At 34.6% G+C, this 26,750-nt stretch overlaps 1 protein-coding gene across 1 annotated transcript in view; it reads left to right on the top strand.

The window, feature by feature from the left end:
* Positions 1–26,750, top strand: part of LOC149411499 (semaphorin-2A-like) — a 302,491-nt gene that overhangs the window by 243,828 nt on the left and 31,913 nt on the right. The window contains exons 7-9 of the mRNA XM_089646667.1: positions 9,396–9,660; positions 23,688–23,891; positions 25,264–25,510. Coding sequence (XP_089502793.1) covers positions 9,396–9,660; positions 23,688–23,891; positions 25,264–25,510 — 716 coding nt within the window. The remainder of the gene's footprint in view (positions 1–9,395; positions 9,661–23,687; positions 23,892–25,263; positions 25,511–26,750) is intronic.

Below are 26,750 nucleotides of genomic sequence, written 5' to 3'. Positions count from 1 at the left end.
TAAATAAATAAAACTGTCACAAAAAGTTGACTTAGTTCGTTTTTTCATTAGATCAGTATAAATGCTTAACCTGAAATTTTGAGGTATTAGCGGTAAAACTCTGTGTGCTTTTAAAAATCCTGCCGCTCAAATAAGGTTTTCCTAAACCCCAAAACACGTTGCGTCACCCCGTTGGAGTACCCTGATAAACTTTACACTGAACCGTCTTTACGAGGTCTGTTCCCTCTGCCCTCCTCAATACCTTGTACACAGCCTCCCTTGATTCCAGATTTAGTTGAGATTAAAAATAAATTAAATCGGAGGACATCCTAAATCTAATCGAGAGATTAAACGAAGCTTACATTTTCAGGATTCCGCTCCGTGAACCAAAATCGTTCCCATTTTAAATTGCATATATTGTATAATATATGCAATTTAATTTAATTTAAATTAATTATATCGTAATCCTTCTTCTTAACTAGAATCCACCCTTTATTTCACGGAAATTTAATATCAAGGAATCAGGCTTTCATCCTGTCTAAATTCTTTTAACCACGGCTTTTTTTGCATAATTTAAAAATTAATTCGGCTTACCTGAAATTATATTCATAATTTGATGTTGCCGACGGTAGCAGCTGTGTAGTGTTTTTTTCAGGTAGCTAGAAAAAAATATTTTACCTTACGCAGACAGGAATGCTTTCATCTAATAAAAAAAACATTTCGGAGATAGGGGTGTTAGGAGAAAATATGACGACGAAGTGAGATAAAGAAGTAGTTGGGGACGCTCTGACCAAGGAAAATATTGTGCAGGATTCAATGGAATACTTGAACCGAGTCAGGAAGACAGATACTTTTTTTTAAATATTTTTTATTCTAGATAAAAGAAAATTACATTTTTCACTTATTTAACTAGAAATAACATATATATTACACATAAATATATTACACATGGATATTATTCTTTTTCATTGTTTTGGAGCATAAAACTGAATTTTTTTTTTTTAAATGTACCTATACTTTTTTCATTTTTAATTTCGTCTAGGAGGCAATTATATATGTTACTCCCCTCGTAACCAATGGATTGCTTGCCATAATTAGTATGTATGGTGTTTAAATGTATTTTATCGTGTTGCCGTGTAAAGTGTGTGTGTACTTGGGACGTTTTAATGAGTTCTGTATTTGTATGTATGAGTTTATTATTTATTTTGTAAATAAGGAGACATGTATTATATTCATATAATTTTCTTAATTTTAATAGTTTTGTTTCTATATATAATTTTTTTGTTGATGTTCTAGGTTTGAAATGAAATAGCTTTTTGATTACTTTATTTTGTGTTACCTCTAGTTCATTTATATATGTTTCACATGTATTTCCCCAGATTTCAATCAAATAGTTTAAATGTGAGTGTACGAGGCTATAATATAGACCTTTTTAAATTTTATTTGGTAACAAATATGATATCCGACTGAATACGCCAATTAAGGGGGTGATTTTATCTTTAATATCTTGAATATGCTGTTTAAAAGTTAAGTGTTTATCAATGCACAGTCCAAGATATTTCTCCTGTATCAGGATTTGCAGGTTGTTATTTTCAATTTTTAAGGGTACATGAGGAGGAATTATTTTACGAGTGGAGCTTAAAATCATGTATCCTGTTTTTTTAATATTCATTGTTATATATTAAAAAAAACGGATATTTGATTGGAGCCAACTGTTAATTTTGTCTAAGTCACTCTGTGCATTTTCTAGCAAGATGTTTAAATCTTTACCCCAGTAGAAAATTGCAGTATCATCTGCATATAAAAAAATATCACCGTTTAAATCTAATTGGGAGATATCACTTATATAAATTTGGAACAGAAGTGGTCCTAGTATGGATCCTTGCGGAACTCCGCAGTTTATTGGTAGGTGGTTGCAATTTTGATTATTGATGCTAACGAATTCCTTTCTGTTGCTAAGATATGATTTGAATAGATTAAGAGCAGGACCGACTACACCAATTTTCTCGAGTTTCTTGAGAAGTATGTCATGGCTTACTGTATCGAAGGCTTTTTGAAGGTCAATTAGTATGGATAAAATATAATTTCCACCATCAATGCTGCTTCTAAGTTTACTGATTAAGTCATTTATTGCCGCAAGTGTGTTTGATTTTTTCCTAAAGCCATATTGTTTTTTATATAAGAACGATTTTTTTGATAGAAAGTTGTTTAATCTATCGTAGATTACACGTTCAAAGATTTTAGATAAGATTGGTAAGATAGAAATGGGTCTGTAATTTGAGGTATCCGTTTTGGACCCACCTTTGTGAGTTGGTATTACCTTAGCAATTTTGCGACTATCTGGAAAAGTTCCCTCTTTAAGACACTGATTAATTAACTTTGATAAAATAGGAACCAATTCTGTGGAGAGACTTAGAACTGTCTTACATTTGAGTGTATCATAACCAGCGCTTGCATTTTGTTTTAAGGATTTTATTATTTTACCTATTTCTAATTCCGTGGTAGGTTGAAGATATAATTATTCCATGCTATCATGCACTAATGTTATTTCATTGGCTATATTGTGTGTGATTTTGTTGTGTATATTATTAGCTAAAGAGGAGCCAATGTTACAAAATAAATTGTTAAAGTGGTCGCATATCTTTGCGTTGTTTGTGATTATTTCGTTGTTAATGATTAATTTATTACAAAAAGTATTCAAAGTATTCGATTGGTTCTGTATGATGTTGTTTATTAACTTCCAGGTTTTTTTACTGTTATTTTCGCATTTTTTAAAAAGATCACCGTAGTGTGTTTGTTTTAAGTTTCGTTTTTTCTTAGTAATATTATTTCTTACTACTAGGAATTCTGTTTTCAATAACGTCTTGTTTGGTTGTTTTTTTAGTTTCAGGTGTAATCTGTTTCTTTTGTTGGTTAATTTTATAAGGTCTTTGGTTATCCAGTCTGGGTTATTTATGTTTTTTGTGTTACTTTTAGTGATGCTATTATAATTAATTTTATTTGTGAGGTAGTTTACAAGATTGTCATAGTTTAATACCGAGTCGTCATTCATGTTAAGATGAAAGGGATTTTGGATGATATTATTTTTTAGATTATCAAAATCAATATGTGTATATTTTCGGGACGACTTTATAGGTGTGGTTTTAGTATATGTGTGAATTACATCAAGGAGTAAAATATTGTGGTCGGATATTGAATTATCACAGTTCGTTAATGAGTATTCTAGTTTTATGCCGGTGAGTATATGATCAATGATTGTGTTTGTATTTTCTGTGATGCGTGTTGCGTGTTTTTTGTTTATTTTGTTCAAAATGGTATAATTATTTAAACTAATAGTATTTGTGTATTTACGAGTGGGTGTATTAGTTGGATCAAACAGATTTCTGTTAAAGTCTCCAAATATAATACCTCTTTTATATGTTTATAGCTGAGAGGAAAGTGTCTCTAAGAAGTCTTTGAACACAGTATTTGGTTTTTTATATACTAATCCTATTTTAAGATTGAGCTTGTTTACATGAATCCATAGAAAGTTGTTATCAGAGTCACACGTGTTAGCAATCACATTGTATTCTAAAGATTTTTGTAGAAATATAGAGAGTCCGCCACACTAGATATTTATGAGACCATAGGCATCCAAAATGACAGTTTTTCCCGAACATGACGGCCGGCGTGGTCTAGTGGTATACGCTTTTGACTACAGATCCGAAGGTCGCGGGTTCGAACCCGGCGTGCGCAAATAAATTTTATTTGATTAATTTGTGTTATTTCACAATTAATTAATTTAAAATAATATATAGTATATTTGCGGCACGTTCCAGAGTGGAAGATACTCTCAGTATCGCCCTGGTGTAAGACCACCATTCAGAATTGAAACGTTGCTTGAAATGGCTTTAGCCGTGTTTGGTGACCAGATCTGAATAGCCAGGTACTTCCTCACCTTCCTCTTCCCCATCTCCCTCCCCTCCCCAATACCCTCAGCCTCACAACATACCCCAATTGGGGATGCCATAGTCTCACTGGCTCCAGACGGGAGCAGTTGGGACTCTTGTGCGGTAATATTGTAAAAAAAAAAAAAAAATGAAATCTGGGCATCATTTCTACGAGCTGGTGGCAAACCACGTGACAATATTTTTGTCACCTCAGGAGGGTTAGAGATTTCTTTGAATAAACTAAGTCATCAGTCGTGCGATGACCGCAAAACGCGCTATTCGGCGGTCATCGTTGAAGAAACCAGGCAGAAACTTCCATCGCAGAAAAGTACAGTGACTACGGTCAGATTCATTTACAGACAAATCTCAGAAAGGGAGGAGGTCAGGCCCCCGGCCCGCTCCGCGCATTCTAGTTTGTTCCCCTTCCCTTGATGGGCTGATAAGGTGTGTGTTGGGCGTTTTTCTATTTTTTTATGGGGATGGCGTGATGGTTCATTAGTTTTGTGGCAAGCGAACATTGCAATGCGAATGCAGCCATGCGCAACGCATGTCGCTATTGGCGGCCCGTTCACCAATCGCAAACAAATCCTTTAACCTGCAAACAGTACTGTGACAAACGATTTAGCGTATTCAAACCATACTGATCCTGATTTTCGTCGTTTCAACAGCTCGCGTAGTCATTACTATAACTGATTATTTGACTACGTAAAACGAATAAATACTTTTCATGTAGGTAAAAAATCAAGGAATCATCATTACGTGATTTAATTTTCCAGTAATTTAAAATAAATTCACTAATTATGTGCGGAAATTAAAAAAATCATTAATTTTAAAGCAACATGCCTTCCTAATTATAATTTGTTGCTCAGAATGCCTCCGAGGATTAGAACGTACGAGCCCGCCTTATTTCTTGGCGTGTTTAGTAATTACTGTAGTAGGTAAATACACTCATATAGTAAGAGTAAGGTGTTCTTAACAATTTTAGACAACACAGATCTAAATTTGATAAGAAAATTCAGATCTCCTGCAAATCTCTCGTTAAACTTGCAAATCTCCTGAAACCCTATCTTTAAACTTGATCTCCAGAAAAACACTGCATTTAAACTTGCAGATTGTTATGATGCAGGGCTAGATTCCTTTTGTTTTTATATTTTATCAATTAATTTGTTCTGCATCATCACATCTATCTCCCTCGTTTCTCTAATCTAGTTGTTAGGAACTGGACGATTGTCTATGGTAGTTTGGAAATTTTTCGTGCGGCAGGCTGAGAGCGACATCTGGGCCTGGCCGAAAATAAGAAACCACTTTTTAGCTGGGCAGTCAACGTGTGGGATCGAGGACTGGACAGCTGATAGTCGCGGTGATTTCCATTTTGGAGTAATTATTTGTATGGATGGATTCCATTCCCTTTTTGTACCGTCGAGTGCGAGTTTGCTTCGGGCGCGACGAGATTTGTTTCCGCAACCAGTAAAACAATCATTCCCGATGTGGGTAATGGAGATTTCTTTGGAAGAAATAGTGTACGGGCGAACCACGCGACTAGCGAAATAAGTTGGAGCGGTAATCCATAAATAAATTATCCATCCGGCGTAAGATTAAATGATATTCAATTGTAAATTCGGGCTACGCAAAACCGTCAAGCGGGAATCTCGATCTTTTGGACGTTTGATGTTTGGAATTCACTCCTGGAACACTCTTTAAACTAGCAGATCTCATGTAACACTCTCTTTAAACTTGCAGATATCCTGAAACACTGTGTTTAAACTTGATTAGCAGTGACAACAGAATAATTTTAAATTTAAATACATGATATATATCGATTAAAACTGTAACTATAATGTATTGCAATGATTATATCAAATCTACAATGGAACTTATTTCGATCAATTGAACGCAATACCTGAGATTTTCAGCTTTTTTGCAGGTTTCGGCGGTCAGCTATTTGAAAAAATTACTTGAAATAGTTCCTCTTGGTGTGATCTAATATAAACATGAATTTTTGCATTTCAATTTACACTCTATTTATTTCTTATATTTATTACACAGATAATTCTAATATTTTTATTAAACGTGCATCTAGGTACATTTTATATTTCACTGGGAACTAATCCATTTACTACATTTTAATGCCTCTACACAGAAAAAAATTATGTGTTTTAATTTGTTCATTCTTTTTAGTCTAATATTGTATGTCTGTCTTGTACGGTGTGTGGGAATTCTTCATTATAATTTAGCTTGTCTGTAAAGTTAGTTCGTAGTATTTTGAGAAAAAAATTGTAAATCAAAATTAAAACCATTTAGAAATGTCTTTGTTTAACACTCTTTATATTTAATTCCTAAAGCATTTCCAAAGTCTTATGTCACTTCCACGTCTAAATTTCTCCACATTAGTGTTTAATTAAAAAAATATATCCTTATGCGGATTAAGTATTATTAAGAATGTATCTGCAGGAGTTCCACAAGGTTCCATATTGGGACCTACACTATATATAATTTATGTAACTATAATGAAAAAACTTTTCTCTTTTGTTAAACATTTTGTATTTGCAGATGATACGGCATTGGTCATATCACATAAAGATCTACAAATTGCAATTGAACTCATGCAAATTGACTTTAATCAACTTTGTAAATGGTCACATGATGCAGGACTATTAATAAATGCTAAAAAAACCAAAGTTATGCATATAAGATCACCTAATGCCAGATTTCAATTCAATCCTAATATTATTTCTCATAGTTTTAATTGCATCCATAAAAATATCCCGACTAATTGTAAATGTGAAAGCTTAGAATTAGTTACAGAACATGTCTATCTTGGTGTTACAGTAGATTGCTTTTTCAAATGGGACAAACATATTAAAAAAAACCTGTAAAAGACTCAGATCAATTGCTGGCAGAATGTACACATTAAATTTTTTCCTATCAATTGAAACACTTAAAATAATTTATATGTCAATGGCAGAATCTATTATAAGATATGGATTAACCATATGGGGAAATACTAGTACAACCAATCTGAAACAAGTCCAAGTTGTACAAAACGCAATTGTAAAATTACTAGTCGTCCCTAATATTTTTAAACAGAGACATAATACACCGTTGCTGTTTCAGAGTGCCAAAATTTTACCTGTTAAGGCTATACTATGGCAAAAAATCATAATTCAGTATATATTTACCCCGCAGCATAAAGAAAAATTAGAACATAAATACAGTACTAGATTCACGCGCAATGACGGGTTAATAGTTCCGAAATTTAATAATAAATACGGACAGAGAACGTTTGAATACAACATACCGAAGATATTTAATTTATTACCTGACACTATAAAGCAATGTAAATCTATGAATAAGGTTAAATATATGGTGAAAAATTGGCTATCGGAAAAAAAATATTTATTTTAATATGTATGAAATATTGTATGAAAAAATTGTTAATTCTGTAGATATAAGATGTAAATTATAACTTTAAAAAATGTATTTGAAACTAACTTTAAGCACCTGTTGACAAGCCAATTCAATCGGCTTAGCAGGATTTGTTTTTTGATATTATGTATTAACTATTTATTCAATAAAAAAAAAATATAAAAAAAAAAAGTATTAAAAAACGATCCAGAAAAAATGTGATTTTGCTAACTGCGTTTCCTACAAAGATTTCAGCTTTCACATTGCCGCGGATCGCTAATTAAATTGTTGTGGAACATTAGTTTTTCGAGGAACTTTGGTTGAGAACCACTGGTGCAATAATATACAGCACAGAAATTAACGGAACACAATTGTTTCGAGGAACATTTGTTAAGAGCCACTGCCTTAGTAAGCAGTCGGTACTGTAGCAAAGTGAATAACATTTTACTCGGAAAATAATTGAAACATCCAAGATTTTAACAAAGTTATACTTTGGCGTCAGAAATAAATAATTTTGTTTTGTTCTTCAAAACGGTAGAAAAGTAATCTTCAAATTTTCCTTTTCAAAATCCCTCGAAAGGTTTCGTTATTCAATTAAATAAAAATAATCTCCAATCTCAGATTGCAAGGAAATGAAAAGTCTAACTGAAAATATTTTATTGGACTGTGTTTTTTTGTGTATTTACGTTGGAATTTTGGTGTATCTAATCGAGTTGAGAAAAACAATTTCTTCACGAAAAATATTATTGACCACTTTTAAAATCCCAAAATATTTTGATAAAATAGGTTGTAACTTAAAAGGTTAAATTAGAACAAATAATAAGAAATATAATGTTACAAAAGTTATAAACTCCATACAAATTGAAGAAAAGACATTGAGAAAAAATACTGAAAATTGGTGTGGTTATAATATCGTTAAAAAATCCATTTGACACATGGGAATGCTAATTTTTTATGTTTGTATATTTTGTAAAATTAATATTGAAAGATATAAATTCTTAATAATTTTAAGAGAAAATAGCACTATATTCTAAACTTGGTGGGAATTTTTTTTTTTTTAAATAATTCTACAAGTTACTGTTATGCATGGAATGTGTTTTATCGCTGCCAGTTTTAATTCAGGTCTGAAATGGTTAAGAAGTAATTATTTGACATGAAACATTAAACGAGATTAAAAAAAATCTCTTCGTACCCAAAATAAACAGACAAGTCTTCCAAAGAAGGCCCCATTACATGGCAATTAAAATGCACAAACCTACCACAACGCGTCAAACACATTAATAATCAGCTTTAAAACATTCTTATTCAACAAATGTTATCTCCTTACAAATACTCGACTGACTCCACATAATTATGCCTTTTGTGCGAATACTACGAATGAAAGGAATGAATTATCTAACAATATAATAATAATAATATTTCAATGATTTTAAGAGCGCCGTTCTTGTGCAAAATCATCTCAAGAGCCCAATAAATGTGAATAAAACACAATAAATAATATAAAGCCTTGTTTCTAAAAGTGAGGAAAGAAATGGAAACAGTTGGTGAAGAGCGGAGTGAAGCATTATGCTGTTGGGAAAAGAACTAACCCTTTTTGAACCTTTGGGAGCACTTCATCCATCAGAGGGCAATTCGATGATGTATGACTGATGTAGTGGCAGAAACGTTTTTTTCTATCGGAACATCCTATTAATCCTTAACCTTCCAAATACCATGTAAGTAAACGTCATCGCGCTCCCCAGATGACACGGCAACGTTACTGTGACCGAATATTTTTTGTAAGAGTTTGAAGCAAAATATTGAGTGTGAGTCAGAGTAAAATACAGAGTTTAGATATCTTTCAACGTTTTTCGAAATGCTTCCAAGACTTGGGACAGTTGTTTCACAGAAATTTAATAAAAACATCAAAACTCATAACTCCGCAACGGAAAGGGTTTCATTAGCTATTCGTGTTTCGTCGTACAGATCTCGAGGTGTTCTAAAAAGTAAGCTGAGCAACAACACAAATTATACCCAGTGACGAACAAAATAATTTTTCAATTTTTTTTCATTTGAGTATTGAACCCGAGTGTTTTCCTTCAGAAAGACCTCCGGCACCTGCCCCGGCACGTGCATCGCGCACGCGTGGGTCGCGGTGCTGGTCGCTGCCCGCCCTCCCCTCACGCGCGCGCCCGAAGCCTGTTCGCGCGTGACCTGTGGGCGGCGAGTACTGGGCACGCGGGCACGCTGCCCGGCACGCCGCCGGACCCACTGCTGGCGCGCTGGGACTTCTCCAACAACACCCACCTGCCCGCCATGCACCACGGATACCTGCGCACGCTCAAATACGATACCAAGTGGATGGATAGTAAGTTCATTCCATTATTATCTTCGTAAATTACAGTAATAAAAAAAACTACAAGTGATCGCTATCTGGTATGTAATTTTTCTTTATAAGCTGCTTTTTACAAAAAATGCTCTTTGTGCACAAAAAGATAAAATACATAATATATCATATTGTGATGAGTTGTTTTTTTTATAATATGTGGACATGCTTTATAAACTAGTAGTTCTGTGAACCGTAGACCTCGGATCCAAAAAGTATGTTTCTAATTATCTCTTATTTAACTAACTAACTGACTAACCATCACGCCGTTTCCCCGCAGGAGTAAGCAGAGAGGACGGACCGTCAGACAACTCGGTCTTGGCACACACTCCTTGCCTCATTCACATTCATACGTTAATAAATAAAAATGAAAATATCTTCTGAAATCATAAGATTCGTAAGTACTTAAATAAGTGCCTTCTTATTTAGGTATACCATAACCATTTAACCATTATCATATATTTTAACTTATTTTTTTATAATTTTTCAAATAAGGTATAAATACACAATTTGTAACAATTATTTTTCTAAACGTTCATCAGACTGGTAGGTATCATAAAATTTGAAAAAAAATCTAATAAAAACACGACGATTTCACCACAACCATTATGAAACGGAACGTGCAAACAAATTTACGGACAGATGGTTTTTACGGATTTACGGTTTAGTTAAAACAGGACTTTGCTATGCTTGGTCATATTCTCGGGTTTGAAATCGTAAGGCGTACTTACATTTCTTTATCCCCCCCCCGTAAATGAATTAATCGACTAATTATATTAACCTGTTCTGTGTTAACTGATTTAAGTGAATGGAAATAATTCATATCAATTGATTGCTACATAGTTTAGTAAGGCGGTTTCCCAAACTTTTGCAATTTTTACAATTTTTTTATTCAATACTAGATTTTTTGCTCAAACGATAATATTTTTCGGCAATCGAAAGTGATTTTTTTCAACGTGAAAATTTTAACAAAATTCTGACCTTCACTATTTTTGAAGTGAAACTTCTTTACGCGCGTCATGCAATTTCGAGGACCGGAGTAAAACCGACTCATGACCGAAACGAAAATGCGGGTACCCCCACCACCGATTAAAATTCATTTGATCTAGTCAAAGTTTTGAAGTAACATATAAATGCTTCTTAGCTCATCCCGACAACTGGCGTTGGTGGTGTAATGGTCAGCATAGTTGCCTTCCAAGCAGTTGATCCGAGTTCGATTCTCGGCCATCGCACATTATTTTTTTGTTTTTAACGCCTTTTTCATTCAATATCTTATTTTTTAGTAGGTCAGAACATTTTTTAAAAGAAAATAATATTGCAAAATAATAAAAACACTTATCTCACTTTGATAAAACATTACTCCGCTAGAGCGCGCTTTGCGTTATTGTGTTGGATTAAAATTATTATCTAATCCGTATATTATGATAATTGTATTACATTTATTTAATTAATTTATTTATTTTGATAATATGTAATAATTTACAGAAAAAAAATTAAAACTATCTCCCTCTGATAAAATATCCGTTCGCTAGAGCGCACTACGCGATCTTGTGTGGGATTCTATTTCTGTACATTGTACATTATTTTTAAAAATATATTATATTTTGGGTGTGATGTAGGTAACATTATAAAACATAACAAGCTCTCATATTTTCAGAACCTACATAATATAATCAATTTATGCGGCTTTGCTTACAGTTGGTGCTCAGCGTGGTTGGCTTTCAATCAGTTAAGCGAGGTTCGATTCTCGGCTGTGGCATTTTTGAAGTGAAACCTTGTTGAGGTGGGGGAGCCGCTCACGAACGTTCTCTCTCTTCTCTTCTTTCCTCTCTCTCAGACACCAGCGAACTGCGCCACGCCAAGCATCAGCTGAAACTAGAAGTTTCACTTCTGTCTTGCGTAGGCTTGACACACCCACTTTTTTTTTTATTTATTTAAGGAGAAAACACAGATACAGACAATAATTAAAAGATAATTTTGTAAAACAATAACTTGAGAATTGGCCTTCCTCGTAACTATTTCTCACAGATTGACAAAGTTATTATTAGTAATTCAGCGAAATTTCGATAAATTCCCTTCATTTGGTATTTTTGTTATTATTATTGTAGTATTTCTCAAGCACGAAGTCATATTGTCATAAATAATGTTTTTTATATTGAACCTTTATACTGTTTTTCATTTTTCAAATTAATTTTGCAAACCTAGACCAGACTGATGGACCAAAAACTATAGAGCGTATAAAAAGCTTTAAACTAAATTACAACAGCGACCCAACACCATTACTCATAATTCCACCATTAAAGTTTTAAACCAGAGATCCCAAGCGAAATAACTTTTTGCAGTATATATGTTTCGACATACACTAAAAAAACACCGAGGAAAGAGCCAATTCAGTGTTTTAAAATTAGCTCTCCAGTTACTTTATCTTTCTGCGTTATTGTAATCCACCTTCATAAATACATAATATGGTTGAAATTTAAAATTTTGAATCAATGAACATAATTTCAATAATTAAAGAGGTAGTCATTAGACAGCGCTCATCAGAATTGATGAGGGTTGTATAAAAACTAGGAAAAACTAGGTGTATTTTTTTCTGAAGGCATGTAAAACCACGTTTATAGGCACGTAAAACCATAATAATAATGTAAAGAAATGTAGGGCTCTTCTAAATTAGATAACCCGTCCTAAATCAGAAAATATAGGGGGTTGTAAGTTGTCGGGAATTTGAGCATAATAATGTAAGGCCGGATCGGGATTAAGGCTCGGGACGCCGCACAGACGCTAGATGTCCGCATCGCTACTTTAGTTGGACAAAAATATCATTTCAGTGGTGTTTTAGTTTAATGGTAGAAATAATATTCTGATCCATTTTTACAGTTTTTAATGATTTTTCAACCTTTTGAATGTGTCCACTTGTAACAATGTCGTTAACATATCTTCCGGAACTAGCTCAGAATAATACTTAAATATATTGCTGTTTTATACTTACCTCTTCAGCCGTATACTCTGCCTTCTCATCAATTCGGGTTGCTTGGGTGGGGACTAGGGAAGTGAATTTAATTAAGAACATCTAATAATTATGAGTTTCGATTTTAATTGGGTTTGTCAAGTTTTAATACTAAATCTAAATTATGCTTATGTCTACTTACATCTAAATCTTAACTAATTGTAATATGGTTCGGATACAACTAACTTCGTGAAATCTTGTCTGCGTTCCGCGGGGGGGCCTTTTCAGGCGCGGTGTCGTCCGAATGCAGCAATGGGGCTGTGGCGGTGGGCAGTGGGTGGCGCGCTGTGTTTATTATTTTGGTTTATCACTATTTAATATTCACAAGGTACATCGGCACTTTTCAGCCCTATCCGTTGAACTGTTATTTTGCAATGTTTGTTTGATGCTTTAAATCGCATCAGCACTTGACAATACATTCGTTTATTATCCTGTTTTAGTAATGTCGACTTCACGTTTTAGTTTAACTGGCGATATCGATTGTCCACTTTTTACAACTCACTTTAATTGTTTCTTAGGAACCTCTTCCTAACTAGCTCCTCTATCTCCTGTCTCCCTATTGATTGTCTAGTTCCTGAGCTCGTAGGGCCTGTCGCCCTACCCCGCATCGTCCTACACCGCACTTCTCACTTCTTTCTTTAAAACCCCCGTCTGTCAACACTTGTCTTTGGGCGCACACTGCAGGACACACTCAGTTTAAAATTCAAATTTATTTGTGACGAAATTCGATTCGTCACACACTTCAGATTGAATGAGTGGAGCATGAAAATGTTATGAATGGGCCATCGATAATTAGGTAAAAAAGATCGTTGATGTACAGGAGAAATAAAGTTGGGCCTGGGACACTTCCTTGGGGGACACCCAAAATGCTTATAGGCCGATTATTTTTTTAATTTTAAAGCTTTGGGTTCGATTAGTTAAGTAACTATGAAATGGTTCAAGGTATTTACATTTAATTTATAATTAATTATGTTTTCGCATCTAATTCTTGCAAGGCGGATGGAAAAATGAATAACACTGGCATGGAGCTTTACCAGCCAAACCAGCCTCTCCCGACCCGGCACGTCACGCAGCTGGTAAGCAGGCGCATACTGAACACACCTCACTCGATGAACCCGGCTTAATCAACAAACGTAGCAAATCACTTGGGGTAACCTATGGCAAAGGTATCGCACTACAGTTTATCAGAATTTAAACGACCAAAATAACTTTAAAGCCCATCATCCAAGTTTTGACGTTATAGCTGTGGGTGTTTGATGTGTGGTATAACGTAAACCAATAAGTATAAAGGCGGGTATCCAGAGGCGATTTTATCACAAATATTTAACAAAATTATTGTTTAAACATAAAAAGTTGGGGTAGGGCCACATTATTTTTGTTTCCACGTCCGATGGAAAAAAAGCGTTGTGGCCCCAACTCAATGTTTTTATTTTATTTTATCCGATGTTTTGCAAAAATTTGGTGGCTGGAGATCCGAATTTAAACTTTAAAACACGGGTGGATTTCCATTTGTTTATGGTCCGCCAGAAATTACGAGCCAAACCTTTGTGCGCTCGCATATTCAAATAAGATCGGCAGTCATTCCCCTGAATTATGGAGCGGAAAATATAGATTTCGGTGAAGGGCCTAATAAGTTTTTGTGCGATGTTTTGTAAGGTTTTTGGTCCGGGAATAACTTAGATTGAATCTCAAATTGAATGTTGTGACGGGCGCTAAGAGTTGTATAGGCGAATAAATACTTCGTCGCTTTTATAAAATTAGACATTTTTATTTTATTTGGTTTTACTCCCAGTCGGGCTTTTACATGGATTATAAAAACAAAATATTTAAATACATATACCTATGTATATTTTAAAAAAAGACAATTATTCTCGGGTTACGAATATTCTGACAATATTTGAAAATCTCCTACTACCACTTCAGTAAGCGGAAAATTTTGCTTGTGTGGTGATGGAGTACTGGAGGAGCCAGCCGAGGAATTGAAAATACTACGCCTGGGTGAGACCCAAACACGATGCTAACTCAGCAACGAACCGGTCTATTAAATACCTGTCAACAGGGAGCTTTCGAAAATAATACCCAATTTTTTTAAGGTATGAAATAATAGTAAACTGATAAACTGAATATGAAACAATATTAATAAAACATGTAACAGTAACATATAAATATATATATATTTTTTATTTTTTTTTTATTTTTTATTTTTTATTAGGTAATTTCAAGTTATGATGAAGTACAAATATAACATTAAATTTACAATTACATGTTATTACATTACATTGAGTTTGTTTTCTTTTGTTTATATAAATCTAGATCAATACTACACATAAGACAAATCACTACAACTGCATTACCAACTATAAATCGAGTCAATAAACATACATATATAACATAATTTTATCCCCACCTGGGAATGTTATAGTATTTAGTTGGCCATTAAGCCATATTCGAAGATTCAGCTACATTTGCAGTTCAGCCTTGCAAAGAGAAACCTACATCAGTCATTCAAATATAAAATATGTATTGGAATAATAATAATTTTTAATTCGGAATGTGGGGCGGCTAGTGCAATCCCACATGTCCCATATAGATATGCATATTGATTGTACAATAATATAATATAATAAAATAGCTCTACGATAATTGATACAGTTTATTATAAAACACCGCAAATATACTCGCGTTACCTGAAAACTTTATAATTGTTAACAGCCAAATTATTAAATCTTAAAATATATTTTTTTATTTCGTGAACACCTGAAACGTTACATATACATTAAAAAACCATATAAATACATTATATTTTACTTGTGTTGGTAATACATTTATTTATTTATAAGTACATGTTACATGATTAATACATTTATTTGGAGAAGATACATTAGAGGTGCCCAATGGAGGCATTGTTAGTTTGAACTTAAGTCTAGTGTAAAAATATTTTGGTAGAATTATAAAAAAAAATTAAAAATTGGTAAAAATGTGTTTTCAATAACTCACAAAAATTGCTAAAGTTTTCTATAAAATAAACACAAATATATAAAGTAGTACACATATGTACATACATACATTCACATGCACACGCAAATATATATACATACATACATGCATATATGCATACACATATACATACATACACAGAACATACATGTATCTTCTTCCTCACACATGTAAACAATATATACCCCTCTATTTGAGTACGAGGAGCAGGTTACCGACAGTATCACACTCACTCATCAAGTAATCCCCAAGCGCCTTCCTGAAACTGTCGTATTTGGCAATTGACTTTATTTCTATTGGTAAATTGTTGAAGATTTTAGGAGTAAGAAAATTAAATTGTGACTGAGCCATTGAGGTTCTTGTTGCTGAAATAGTGTTGTAGGGTTGATTCACAAATGTTTTTTTTGTATGTTTGAATTTGCAGTAGGAGGATAAGTGTTTGATGTAAATTCACACAACGATATTTTGTATATGAAGGATGTTGAATATTGCTTCTATACCACTTATGAGGATCGTATGAAGGCTCATCAAACAAACATTTTAAATTTGCTTTGTGGCCAAAATACCGGAACAAACTGATTAATTATTTTTTCATTCAAAAGGTTCAGCGCTTATCTAGTACAGATAAGCGCTTTTTATTTATTTATTTGTCTTTTAAAACAAGAATTCGTATTTTCATTGTTGAATAAATAATCCCAACCTACCAAACCAATAGAATGAAATAACATACAATAGAAAAGGGGTATTTTCGGTGGAAAATTAATTTATGCACCAAAAATTTGTATACCAACATAAATTAATGTTTGAGCTCACCAAAAAGGTTTTGTAACCCTTTTATTATTTTATATTATATTGTATTTGTATTTTAAGTAGAGCAAAATTATATAATTATCACAAATAATTGCGAAAGTTTCCTGTAAAATTAGAATTATTAAAAGGCCTATATTTTATAGTTGAAAATATTAATAAATATCACATATCCGTACTTGATATTTGCTATATCTTTCGATTAGTTATTCATTTTGATTGGGTATTCTAGCCTCAAATCCAAATTGAAGTTTTGTGTAAAAAAGGCCGCGCAGCCGTTCCTCTGTGATCAATTTGGCCCGAGTAATATTAGATAGGTATATAGTTGGTAGTTGGCACCGCACCACCACAACCGCCGACTGCCAACTGGTCTCTAATTTAGCGATCCTGATTCTAAATAGAGCGTGTTCAAAAGCCACTCACTCGGGGTGAAACGCATTTGTCGCTCGCAGCTACAACCAGCTAACGAGGCCACTGGAGGGAGAGAGATAGAGCAACGAAAGAGTGTTATGGGCATGTCTGCATCTCCAAAGAAAGTTTGTGTGAGACAGAGCACTTATCACGCGATCCGTTGCGAAGTGTGGCGATGGCAAAAAAAACTTCGGACAGCAAAATGAAGGTTTCATTTTCAACTCTAAATGTGCTCAGTAATCGCCGGTGGCACGTTCCAGAGTGCTAGATACTCTCAGTATCATCTTGGTAAAAGACAACCACTCTGATTCAACTCGTATAGTAGGTCTGTTTATAGCACGTTCCAGAGTGCTAGATACTCTCAGTAACATCTTGGTAAAAGACAACCACTCTGATTCAACTCGTATAGTAGGTCTGTTTATAGCACGTTCCAGAGTGCTAGATACTCTCAGTAACATCTTGGTAAAAGACAACCACTCTGATTCAACTCGTATAGTAGGTCTGTTTATAGCACGTTCCAGAGTGCTAGATACTCTCAGTAACATCTTGGTAAAAGACAACCACTCTGATTCAACTCGTATAGTAGGTCTGTTTATAGCACGTTCCAGAGTGCTAGATACTCTCAGTAACATCTTGGTAAAAGACAACCACTCTGATTCAACTCGTATAGTAGGTCTGTTCATAGCACGTTCCAGAGTGCTAGATACTCTCAGTATCATCTTGGTAAAAGACAACCACTCTGATTCAACTCGTATAGTAGGTCTGTTTATAGCACGTTCCAGAGTGCTAGATACTCTTAGTAACATCTTGGTAAAAGACAACCACTCTGATTCAACTCGTATAGTAGGTCTGTTTATAGCACGTTCCAGAGTGCTAGATACTCTCAGTAACATCTTGGTAAAAGACAACCACTCTGATTCAACTCGTATAGTAGGTCTGTTTATAGCACGTTCCAGAGTGCTAGATACTCTCAGTAACATCTTGGTAAAAGACAACCACTCTGATTCAACTCGTATAGTAGGTCTGTTTATAGCACGTTCCAGAGTGCTAGATACTCTCAGTAACATCTTGGTAAAAGACAACCACTCTGATTCAACTCGTATAGTAGGTCTGTTCATAGCACGTTCCAGAGTGCTAGATACTCTCAGTATCATCTTGGTAAAAGACAACCACTCTGATTCAACTCGTATAGTAGGTCTGTTTATAGTACGTTCTAGAGTGCTAGATACTCTCAGTATCGTCCTAGTGAAAGGCAACCATTCAGAATCAAAATTATGCTTGAATAAATGGGTTTAGCCGTATTTAGTGAACAGATCTGAACAACCAGCTACTTCCCAACCTTCGTATTCCCCATCTCCTTGCCCTTCTAGTGAGAAGTAGTGAGTCAACCTCACAAAATTCCCCAATTGGGAATGCCATAGTCCCGCTGTCTCCGTGCTATTCTTATATTGCCGTGGACTCTTGTGCGAGAATTCCGTTCCATTCAAAATCCGTTTTAAATTTATTTAGTTTTTATGCAAATTGGTGACATCAGTATTCTTTAAAATCGGTATAGATCACAAATATGTATGATGTAAGATAGAGAGTTACCTCTTCAGTAATCTAATTGAAGCTGGAAATTAAAGCAGGTCACAAAGCGTAAGTTGAGGAGTGGCAGTATTTTAATATTTTCTCTTGTATCACGGGATATTGAAATTGTAGGATTTGTGAAGCTGAAAGTATTTATTAAAAAAATATTTGCCTCACGATCAATAGCCTTTCGAAAAAGAACATTGTCAATATCTTTAGAGGCGATCAGAAGTTTACCTTTCGAATGAAAACCATTAGTAATCTTGAAAAATTTTATAATCAAATTTGTGTCCAGAAGTATTTATTAATTAATTATTTAAAAGAACCTAACTAAGCTACCTACTATATAGCTTGTCCGAGTTGATCCCACAATCAGTTAAAATTTTGAAAATGACATATAAATTTAAAGCAAATCCAACCGGAGTTACAGGCAGAATTACAACCAAAATCAATGTTTTTAATTCTCATCAAATTTTATATAAAACATTCGTAAATTATTTTTTTGGTTTGTAATGTGAATTCAATCGGAATAGATTGTGTAGATGAATGATCACATTTCTAGGAATTCGATGTTCAGTGAACCAATCCGATTCAGCCTGTTATTTGGCCCCCACGGAACCTCGCTGCGGGGGTCGCTCCATCTGTGCGGGGCGAAGTACCGGGGTCGCCCTAATTGAGGGGGCGCTGATCAAAGGGAATTATTTTTTGTATTACTACCCCTGACATTGTGAAACTACGAACAAAGAGCTGAGAAATTAAACAAAATTGTAAAAGAGAGAAATGTTTTCGTAAAAACTTTAAGATCGGACTTTGAATATACTCGTATATAGATGGGTGGAATCAGTTACTAGAAAAAATAGCCAAAATATCATCTTCTCTGACGAATATATATCTGACGAATAATCTTGAGATATTACCCAATGCGAAGGAGTCCGATTATTATATTTCTTTGTAAAGGCTCAGTTGTTTTAAAATAATAATTTTTTATTGGTTTTGTGATATTCACCTGTCATGGGAAGGAATTGTGTAACTTTAGGTACATCAATATTACATATTATATGCTTACATGAAATAATAACGTTTCATTATATTTTCGATGACGATTTATCTTGACTATGTGTATGAATGCAAAGGAAGCTAGAAGTATGTGCCTGCCGATCAATCCTCTCTGCCTTTCCCTGCCGAAACAGTATAGTGGTTTATTAGTTACTTACTAAAAATATCTATAAAAATGTATTATTTTGCTTTTCTACGATAAATAATACATCGATAATACGTAGTGACAATATGAAATAGCATTGAAATTCTTTACACGGTGATACAAATTATCTATTTCGAGGAGCCAGAAAATTAATTCCAATAATTCCCCCAACGGTGGCAGATACTTTCATTAGCACTCTGGAGAAAGAATCAGAATTCAGAATCGAAAAGTATCTTGAAATAGCTTGGCCGTGTTTGGTTACCAGATCTGAATACCATGGTATGTACATTCCCACCTTCTTTTTCCACGTCTTCTTCCCCTTCCCATAATGTTAGCCTCACAACATAACCCAATTAAGAATGCTATAGTTTAACTGGCTCCAGATGGTTAGGAGCAGTTGCAACTCATGTTCGGTACTCACATAAAATTAGTTTAGAAAATTACATTAGTTCACCTGTTGTGGAGGATTTTTTAAATTTTTTTTTTATATTAACTCCACACAGGAGGCCCCGAAGAAAATAATTTCCCTCAGGGCCTATGTCATCTTTGGGGATGCTGTGTGGAGGGTCTTTTTGTGGAGAGAAAGGAGTGAACATGGGTCTTGAAGAGTCCCATGTTGTAGGAGGGAGGAAACACAGAGGCCGGCAGTTCGTTCCACAGCCGAGCTGTTGAACTTAAGGACGAATCGTAGAAGCGACCCTTCTCATGTGACAAATGTTAACTGTGTACAAATGTTGGGCGCGCGTTTGGCGTGTATCCCGACTACGCACCGGTGCCGAAGGGATCAATGACGCTAGTTCCTCAGAGCATCTTCCATTGTAATACCGATAGAACAAGGACAGCATACCTACCTGACGCCTGTGCTCTAAAGATTGCAGTCCGTTTGTTAAGATTGGGGAATCTATCAAAAGTACCGCCCGGTTTTGCACAGAGTCAAGGGTTTTTTTCAGGTATTTAGGGGCTCCGGACCAGAGATGGCTGCCAAATTCCACAGTAGGGCGCACTTGCGATTTGTACAGGGTCAGCAGTTGTCAGCAGTTGTTATTGGACAAGAAGGAAAACCCTTTGACTCGGTGCAGAAACTAGCGGTACGTTTGGTCGATTCCCCTATCTTGACAAACTGAATGCAACATTTAGAGCACAGGCGTAAGGTAGGTATACTCTCCTTGTTCTACCGGTATTACGTAAGATGCTCCAAGAAACTAACATCATTGATCCATTGTTTTCTCCCTCCTACCTAATGGGTCTCTTCAAGACCACGTTCAATCCTTCCGCTCCTCAAAAAACCCTCCACACAGCATTACCAAAGATGATTTAGGCCTTATTAAGGCAATTATTTTCTTCGAGGCCTCCTGTTTGGAGATATTGTAAAAAAATCTACCAAAAGCTTTTAGTACAGAGAAATTAAAATAATTACACAAATCGTTGGTACACGGGAACTGATTGAATGAAAATTTGAGAGGAAATTATGTTTGATAGGAAAGTGAAGGATTATTTAAAAGCTTTTTTGGCCGTTTTGTTAAAAATTATTTTTTGGGTGTCTAATCTGGATTAGCTCGAGGGTCTTTCAAGAGTAAATACAACTGTGCTTACAGGACAGATTAGTTTAAAATGTTTGATTGCCATAATTTTTTACCACAAAATACTTGATCCCCTAAAATAAAGGTCTCGTCGAAAATATGCAAAGAAATTTAAAATTCAAATGAAAAGCTTAATTTTACAGAGTAATCCTGGCGGCCACAATTCGGAATCTTCAGCACAAATTTCACATTATTTTGCATGAAAATTATACTTACTTTAACAAAAAAACCATCAAACTCAGATATCTTCTAGATCCTATACGCAAAATACACTCAAACCAACAATGTGGTATAAAGACCAATGCTCAATAAATTACCAACAACATTACATTTAAAAAGATAACTAAACAGTGTACTAAATATTAAAACTAAAAAAATAAATATATTCAATAACATTTTTTTAAACAAAAACAATAAAAATGGAATAAAAAATTCTTAATAACACCCGCCACACACACAATCACAGGTTTTTATTGGGTATTAATTTATTTTACATCGATACATTATAGAACAGAATGTTATCATTTTATTTTTTGAATAAATCAATTTCTAATAGTAATAAGAAAAAATCGTAATATAGTTACCGCATTCAAGAACTAACAATATGAACATTTTCTAAGAACATGCACATCTATAATTTACCTATATTTCGTATTTTGTCTCATCTTGAAGTGAAATTAACAAATTTATCTAGAAAATATAAAATCACAACTTAATAATATGATTTTGATAAACAGTGAAAAGTTGCGACCACTTAGATCCTGTAAACACAGCCTGTGACCGACCACGCCATAAACGCGCTATATTTAGTAGCTTGGCCTATTTCAGCGTATCGCTCGCCATTTATTCACATCATTAGTGTATGGTGAACGATGTGCTAAAATAGACCAAGCAATGATGCGAATAGCGTTATGTGTCGCCTACCTTATGCTTGTCGCATATTTCCCGAATCAAAGAATTACAGTTGCTTTCTATTAAGTAGGTAAAACACAAATATTTTATCGATTTAATGAAAAAATAAATAAAATGATAAGGCGTTAGGGTGTTATATCGAGATCGCATGTTTAAAGCAAATCTATTACCGCACTTTTTTTAACTTCCGATTTGCAAAAATAACAATAACTAGGCATTGGGAAAACAATGACATGGTACATTCGTACGAGTACACATTAAGGTTGGTTTGTCGGAAGATTGATGGATGGCTGCGAATGACTGATTACCCCAGCAGTTAACTAATAGTGCCGTGGAGTCTATGAAGAATTGTCATAAGTGATAATAAATTACGTTCAAATAACACGATTATTTATATTCGCTCAGTGTTCATTTTGATTAACTAATATTTAAGTACTAATAACACAGGTCTGCAACGTTTTTTTCTTCTTTGAAATAAGAGGTAATTTCCATGTATTTTTGGTTGCTGAATTCGGGAAAGTTATCAAAAAAATTCCATCACGTAAGGTTTTTCCGCAAAACGCACAATACTGTGGGATTGCCTATCTTAAGTCGCGAAACGGGGTTTATTGCCGAAATATATTTTTTTTATTATTTACAACTTATTATAAGATAATATTAAATTTTATAGACTGAAACAAAACATTTAGTAACTCATGACGATAAAATTAGTCAGTTTTGAATCATATATATTGGGAGAGAGCCTCGAAATCACAGCGATGACTGCTACTTTTGTTCGTGCAATGTGCAAGGGTATAATACCAAAAATAAAAAAACAAATTTGCTACCCAAACATGGTTTCAGCACTCCGCCCAGTCCCTCACGGACCTGGCATTCCTACACCATAAGAACCCCAAAGCCTGGACGATTTGCCATCATCAGAAAGTGAATCAGAAGAAAGTTCTAGTGACGAGTTTCAAGTAGGCGACTCCAGTGGACCTCAACAATTTTCTCAAGCTGAATTAAATGACCTGATCCGAGATTTAAAATCTTGGTGCAGTTAGTGAAGAGCAAGGTGTGAGGTTTCACCAAGATATCAAGGAAATGGAGAGAAGGTATCAAGTTCGATGGGATACAAAGATGATGGGCGACTACTGCTGGATGCTGCATAGGGAAAATATAACGTCCCACAAACGAAAAAGCATAAAACGAAGCTTCCAAACTAAAAAAAGCATATTTTATAAAGATTCATAATTGCATATGATGTAAATAAAATATATTATGACTTAAAATTAATTAAATTTGTTTAATTTTAACATTCCCTACAGAAGTAGTGTAAGGCGGGTTTTGCCTATATTTTAATTTCTACTTTGCGGAAAATCCTTACGTGATGGGTCAAAATGGATGGCATTCTCGAATTCAGCATTCCGAAATACATATAATTCAAACATTACCATTTAAAAAAAATTCAAAAATGTCAATTTGCAGACCTGTGTAATTTGGCACACAACCATAACCAAAACTGATAATTAATTTATTTTTTTAGACCCCGAGTTCATTTCTCTGCAGCAGTTCGGCGCCGCGACGTACCTGTTTATGCGAGAGCTCTCCTCGTGCGGGCCCGGTGGGTCCGTGTCCGCCGCGGCGCGCGTCTGCTCGCGCGACGCCGGGGGCTCGCGGGACCGCCGCCACTGGACCACCTACGCCAAGGCCAAAATCACCTGCCTCACTCCGCACTATGACCAGTTGGGTGAGCATTCAACTAGCTAACAGATTTAACGGATAAAACGGAAATTTAAAAGATTTAACAGTTTCAATAGATTTAACCGATTTAACGGATACAACATGTTTTTATCTTATTCAACGTGTTTTTCAAATATTCAATATTCTTACCTTATTCAACGTCTATTTCAAATATTCAATATACTCAACAGTTTAAACGGACCATCAGATTCAACACTTTTAACAAATGAAAAATACTACACATTCAACAGATTTAACATATTTAAAAGATTTAACAGATTCAACAGATTAAAAAAGTTCCATGAATTCAACAGCTTAAACTGATTCAATAAATTGAACAGATTCAGCAGATCCGACAGATCAACAAGACTATTTAATTTGGATATTAGATAATTACCACTAGTTCTACTACAGCTTTACGCAATCGGGTTATTGCGACAGGAGATTCAACATATTTAACAGATTAAACCGATTCGACAAGTTCAACACATGAAACAGATTTAACGGATTCAACAGATTCAACACGATACTTTAATTTGAACAGTATACCTTACCACTTCCACTACAGCTTTTTGCAACCGTGTTATTATGATAGAATGTGAGGTTTTTACATGTTTTATTTAAGTGTTCATCAGAAACTTAGATATGAAACTGATACACAGATATACAGTTTAACTGCCAGATGATCACACTACTCACCGACCAATTCTTAATTTCAACCTATAAGTGGCCACCATACTTCTTACACATCAATTTATTGACATAATAATCTGTAAATCTCTTCGAAGTTGAGGACTAAAATGTAAATTGCTTCTCGTGACAATAATACCATCTCTATAAAACGGAACATGCAAAAACTAGTATTTTAAATCAAAACATAAAAATTCTTAGATACTTAAATTAATAAAAACGATGATTTCACATTAAAAAAAAATCTATTCTGAACCATAGTTGCTTAGTATGCCGACGATAAATTTTCTTTGGTGATTCTATTTTCATAGTAACTTGTTTCTTGCAAAATTAAAATTTTTTAAATTGTAATTTTATGAATTGAAAGTGTTTATATATTATTTATACTGTTGACCATAAACTCATATAATCATAAGTATTTTCCTCGGAATAGGTACTTATATTCAGAGAAATGATTATTTTACGATAGGCTTCTGCGTCACACAACAGGTTAATGCGGCCATCACCTTGAACCGAATAATAACAAGTTTTCATACAAATGGTCGAGTTAAAACAGGACTACACTGCACTTGGTCAATAATGGATTACGTTAAGTTAAGTTGTTGCTTGTTTGTTATTTTTCTTCAACTGTTTGTATAATGTCCTGTTTTGAGCTGTTTTACTTAATGCTGTTTTTCGCTCTGTCTTAGAGAGCGTCTACAGCATCCCCTCCTCCCCCCACTTCTACGCAGTGTTCACCTCTGGGCTCGGTAGCGCGATGAGGGGCTCCGTGCTGTGCGCGTTCGGCGTGCCCGCCCTGGAGCGGCCCTTCCGCGGCCCTTTCGCCGAGCGCGCGCGCCGGGGCCCCGTGCCCGAGGAGCGCGTGCCCAGTCCGCGCCCGGGTACCTGCGTGCCAGACACCACCAAGTTGCCTGATTCTGTCGTCAATTTTTTGAGGTACACATGGTGTCCGGAAACTCGTAGTGTAAGCGGAAAACAATTCATCGCATTTGGAGTCGATTTGTGGTATATCTTTTTGGAGTTGAGCTTGTTTTCGAGTAAATGTTGTCGTTAGGGGTTAATATCAGCTGTACATGTATTTTAAAATACGTCAAAACATTAACCCGGCTCCAAATGTTTTCATCCTTTTTTTATTGCCTAGAAAACAAATATATCGAAAAGCTCTCATCGAAAAAAAATGAAGGTTCTCCAGTTTCCCGCTTGTACTACGAATTTCCGACCACCGTTTAAAATCGATTTTTTTAACCTCATTGACTTATTTATCCGATTTGAACAAAACTATCGAACGGTTTTTATTTAGTATTTGATAAATATTTGTTCTGGAAAACGCTAATTGATGAATTTATATATTATATCAGCATATTTGTAAACGAGATCTTTATGAAAAAAAGATCTGCTTGCTAGAAAACTTCTCTATCTCCGCGCCAAGTCAATAACAATTTCCCGAGTAACTTTAGGTAATTATAATCACACCATTTCTTTTCCTAGGCGTGAAGTACACTTCTTGCTTAATTTACATTCATAGATTCACGACCAGACTCATGTACCTCCATGATTCACTTGATCGCGCCATGCCTTATTATTAACAACCTGTATTATTCATATACCATTCACTTCGGTACCGATAACTACATTTTTTTAGGTGGAAGGTAACTCCTTCGTATAATAATTTAGAAAAGTTGCAATAAAGCACATCCGCACTTACAAATTAATCACAATTATGTTTTAATTAAAAATGCGATAAAATTTTCCCAATAGATAAACCCATTTCCAGCAGAAATAAATGTTTTCCCTCTGTATTTACGGAGTGGATATATTTGTGTATTTTGTTGGAGCCGGTATTCTTTTATTAGTGCTAATGATAAAACATGAAATAATCAGGAAAGTACTTACAGTTGATTTATCCATTTCTTTTTCCATTAAATCTCCCCGGGGAGTTTTAATGTATGAAGACGTAAAGATTATTTTTAGGCACAATAAAATACAAAATTATTCTTAAAAAGGCGAATCCTTACGCTAATTTAAAAAACAGGCATTTCGTATTCATGACTGGCAATCTTTATTTCACTAGTCAAAGTGAATATTTAGTATGCTTTGAACGAACAACACCACGAACCTTAAACGAAGAGTAGGTATATTGAACAGATATTCTCATTAGATAACATGTCCTCGTTAG

The sequence above is a fragment of the Hesperophylax consimilis genome, chromosome 25 (assembly GCF_061612785.1).
Source record: "Hesperophylax consimilis isolate HC1 chromosome 25, BYU_Hcon_1.0, whole genome shotgun sequence".
NCBI lineage: Eukaryota > Metazoa > Arthropoda > Insecta > Trichoptera > Limnephilidae > Hesperophylax > Hesperophylax consimilis.
The sequence above is the reverse complement of the archived record's forward strand: the minus strand, read 5'-3'. Positions and strand labels throughout refer to the sequence as shown.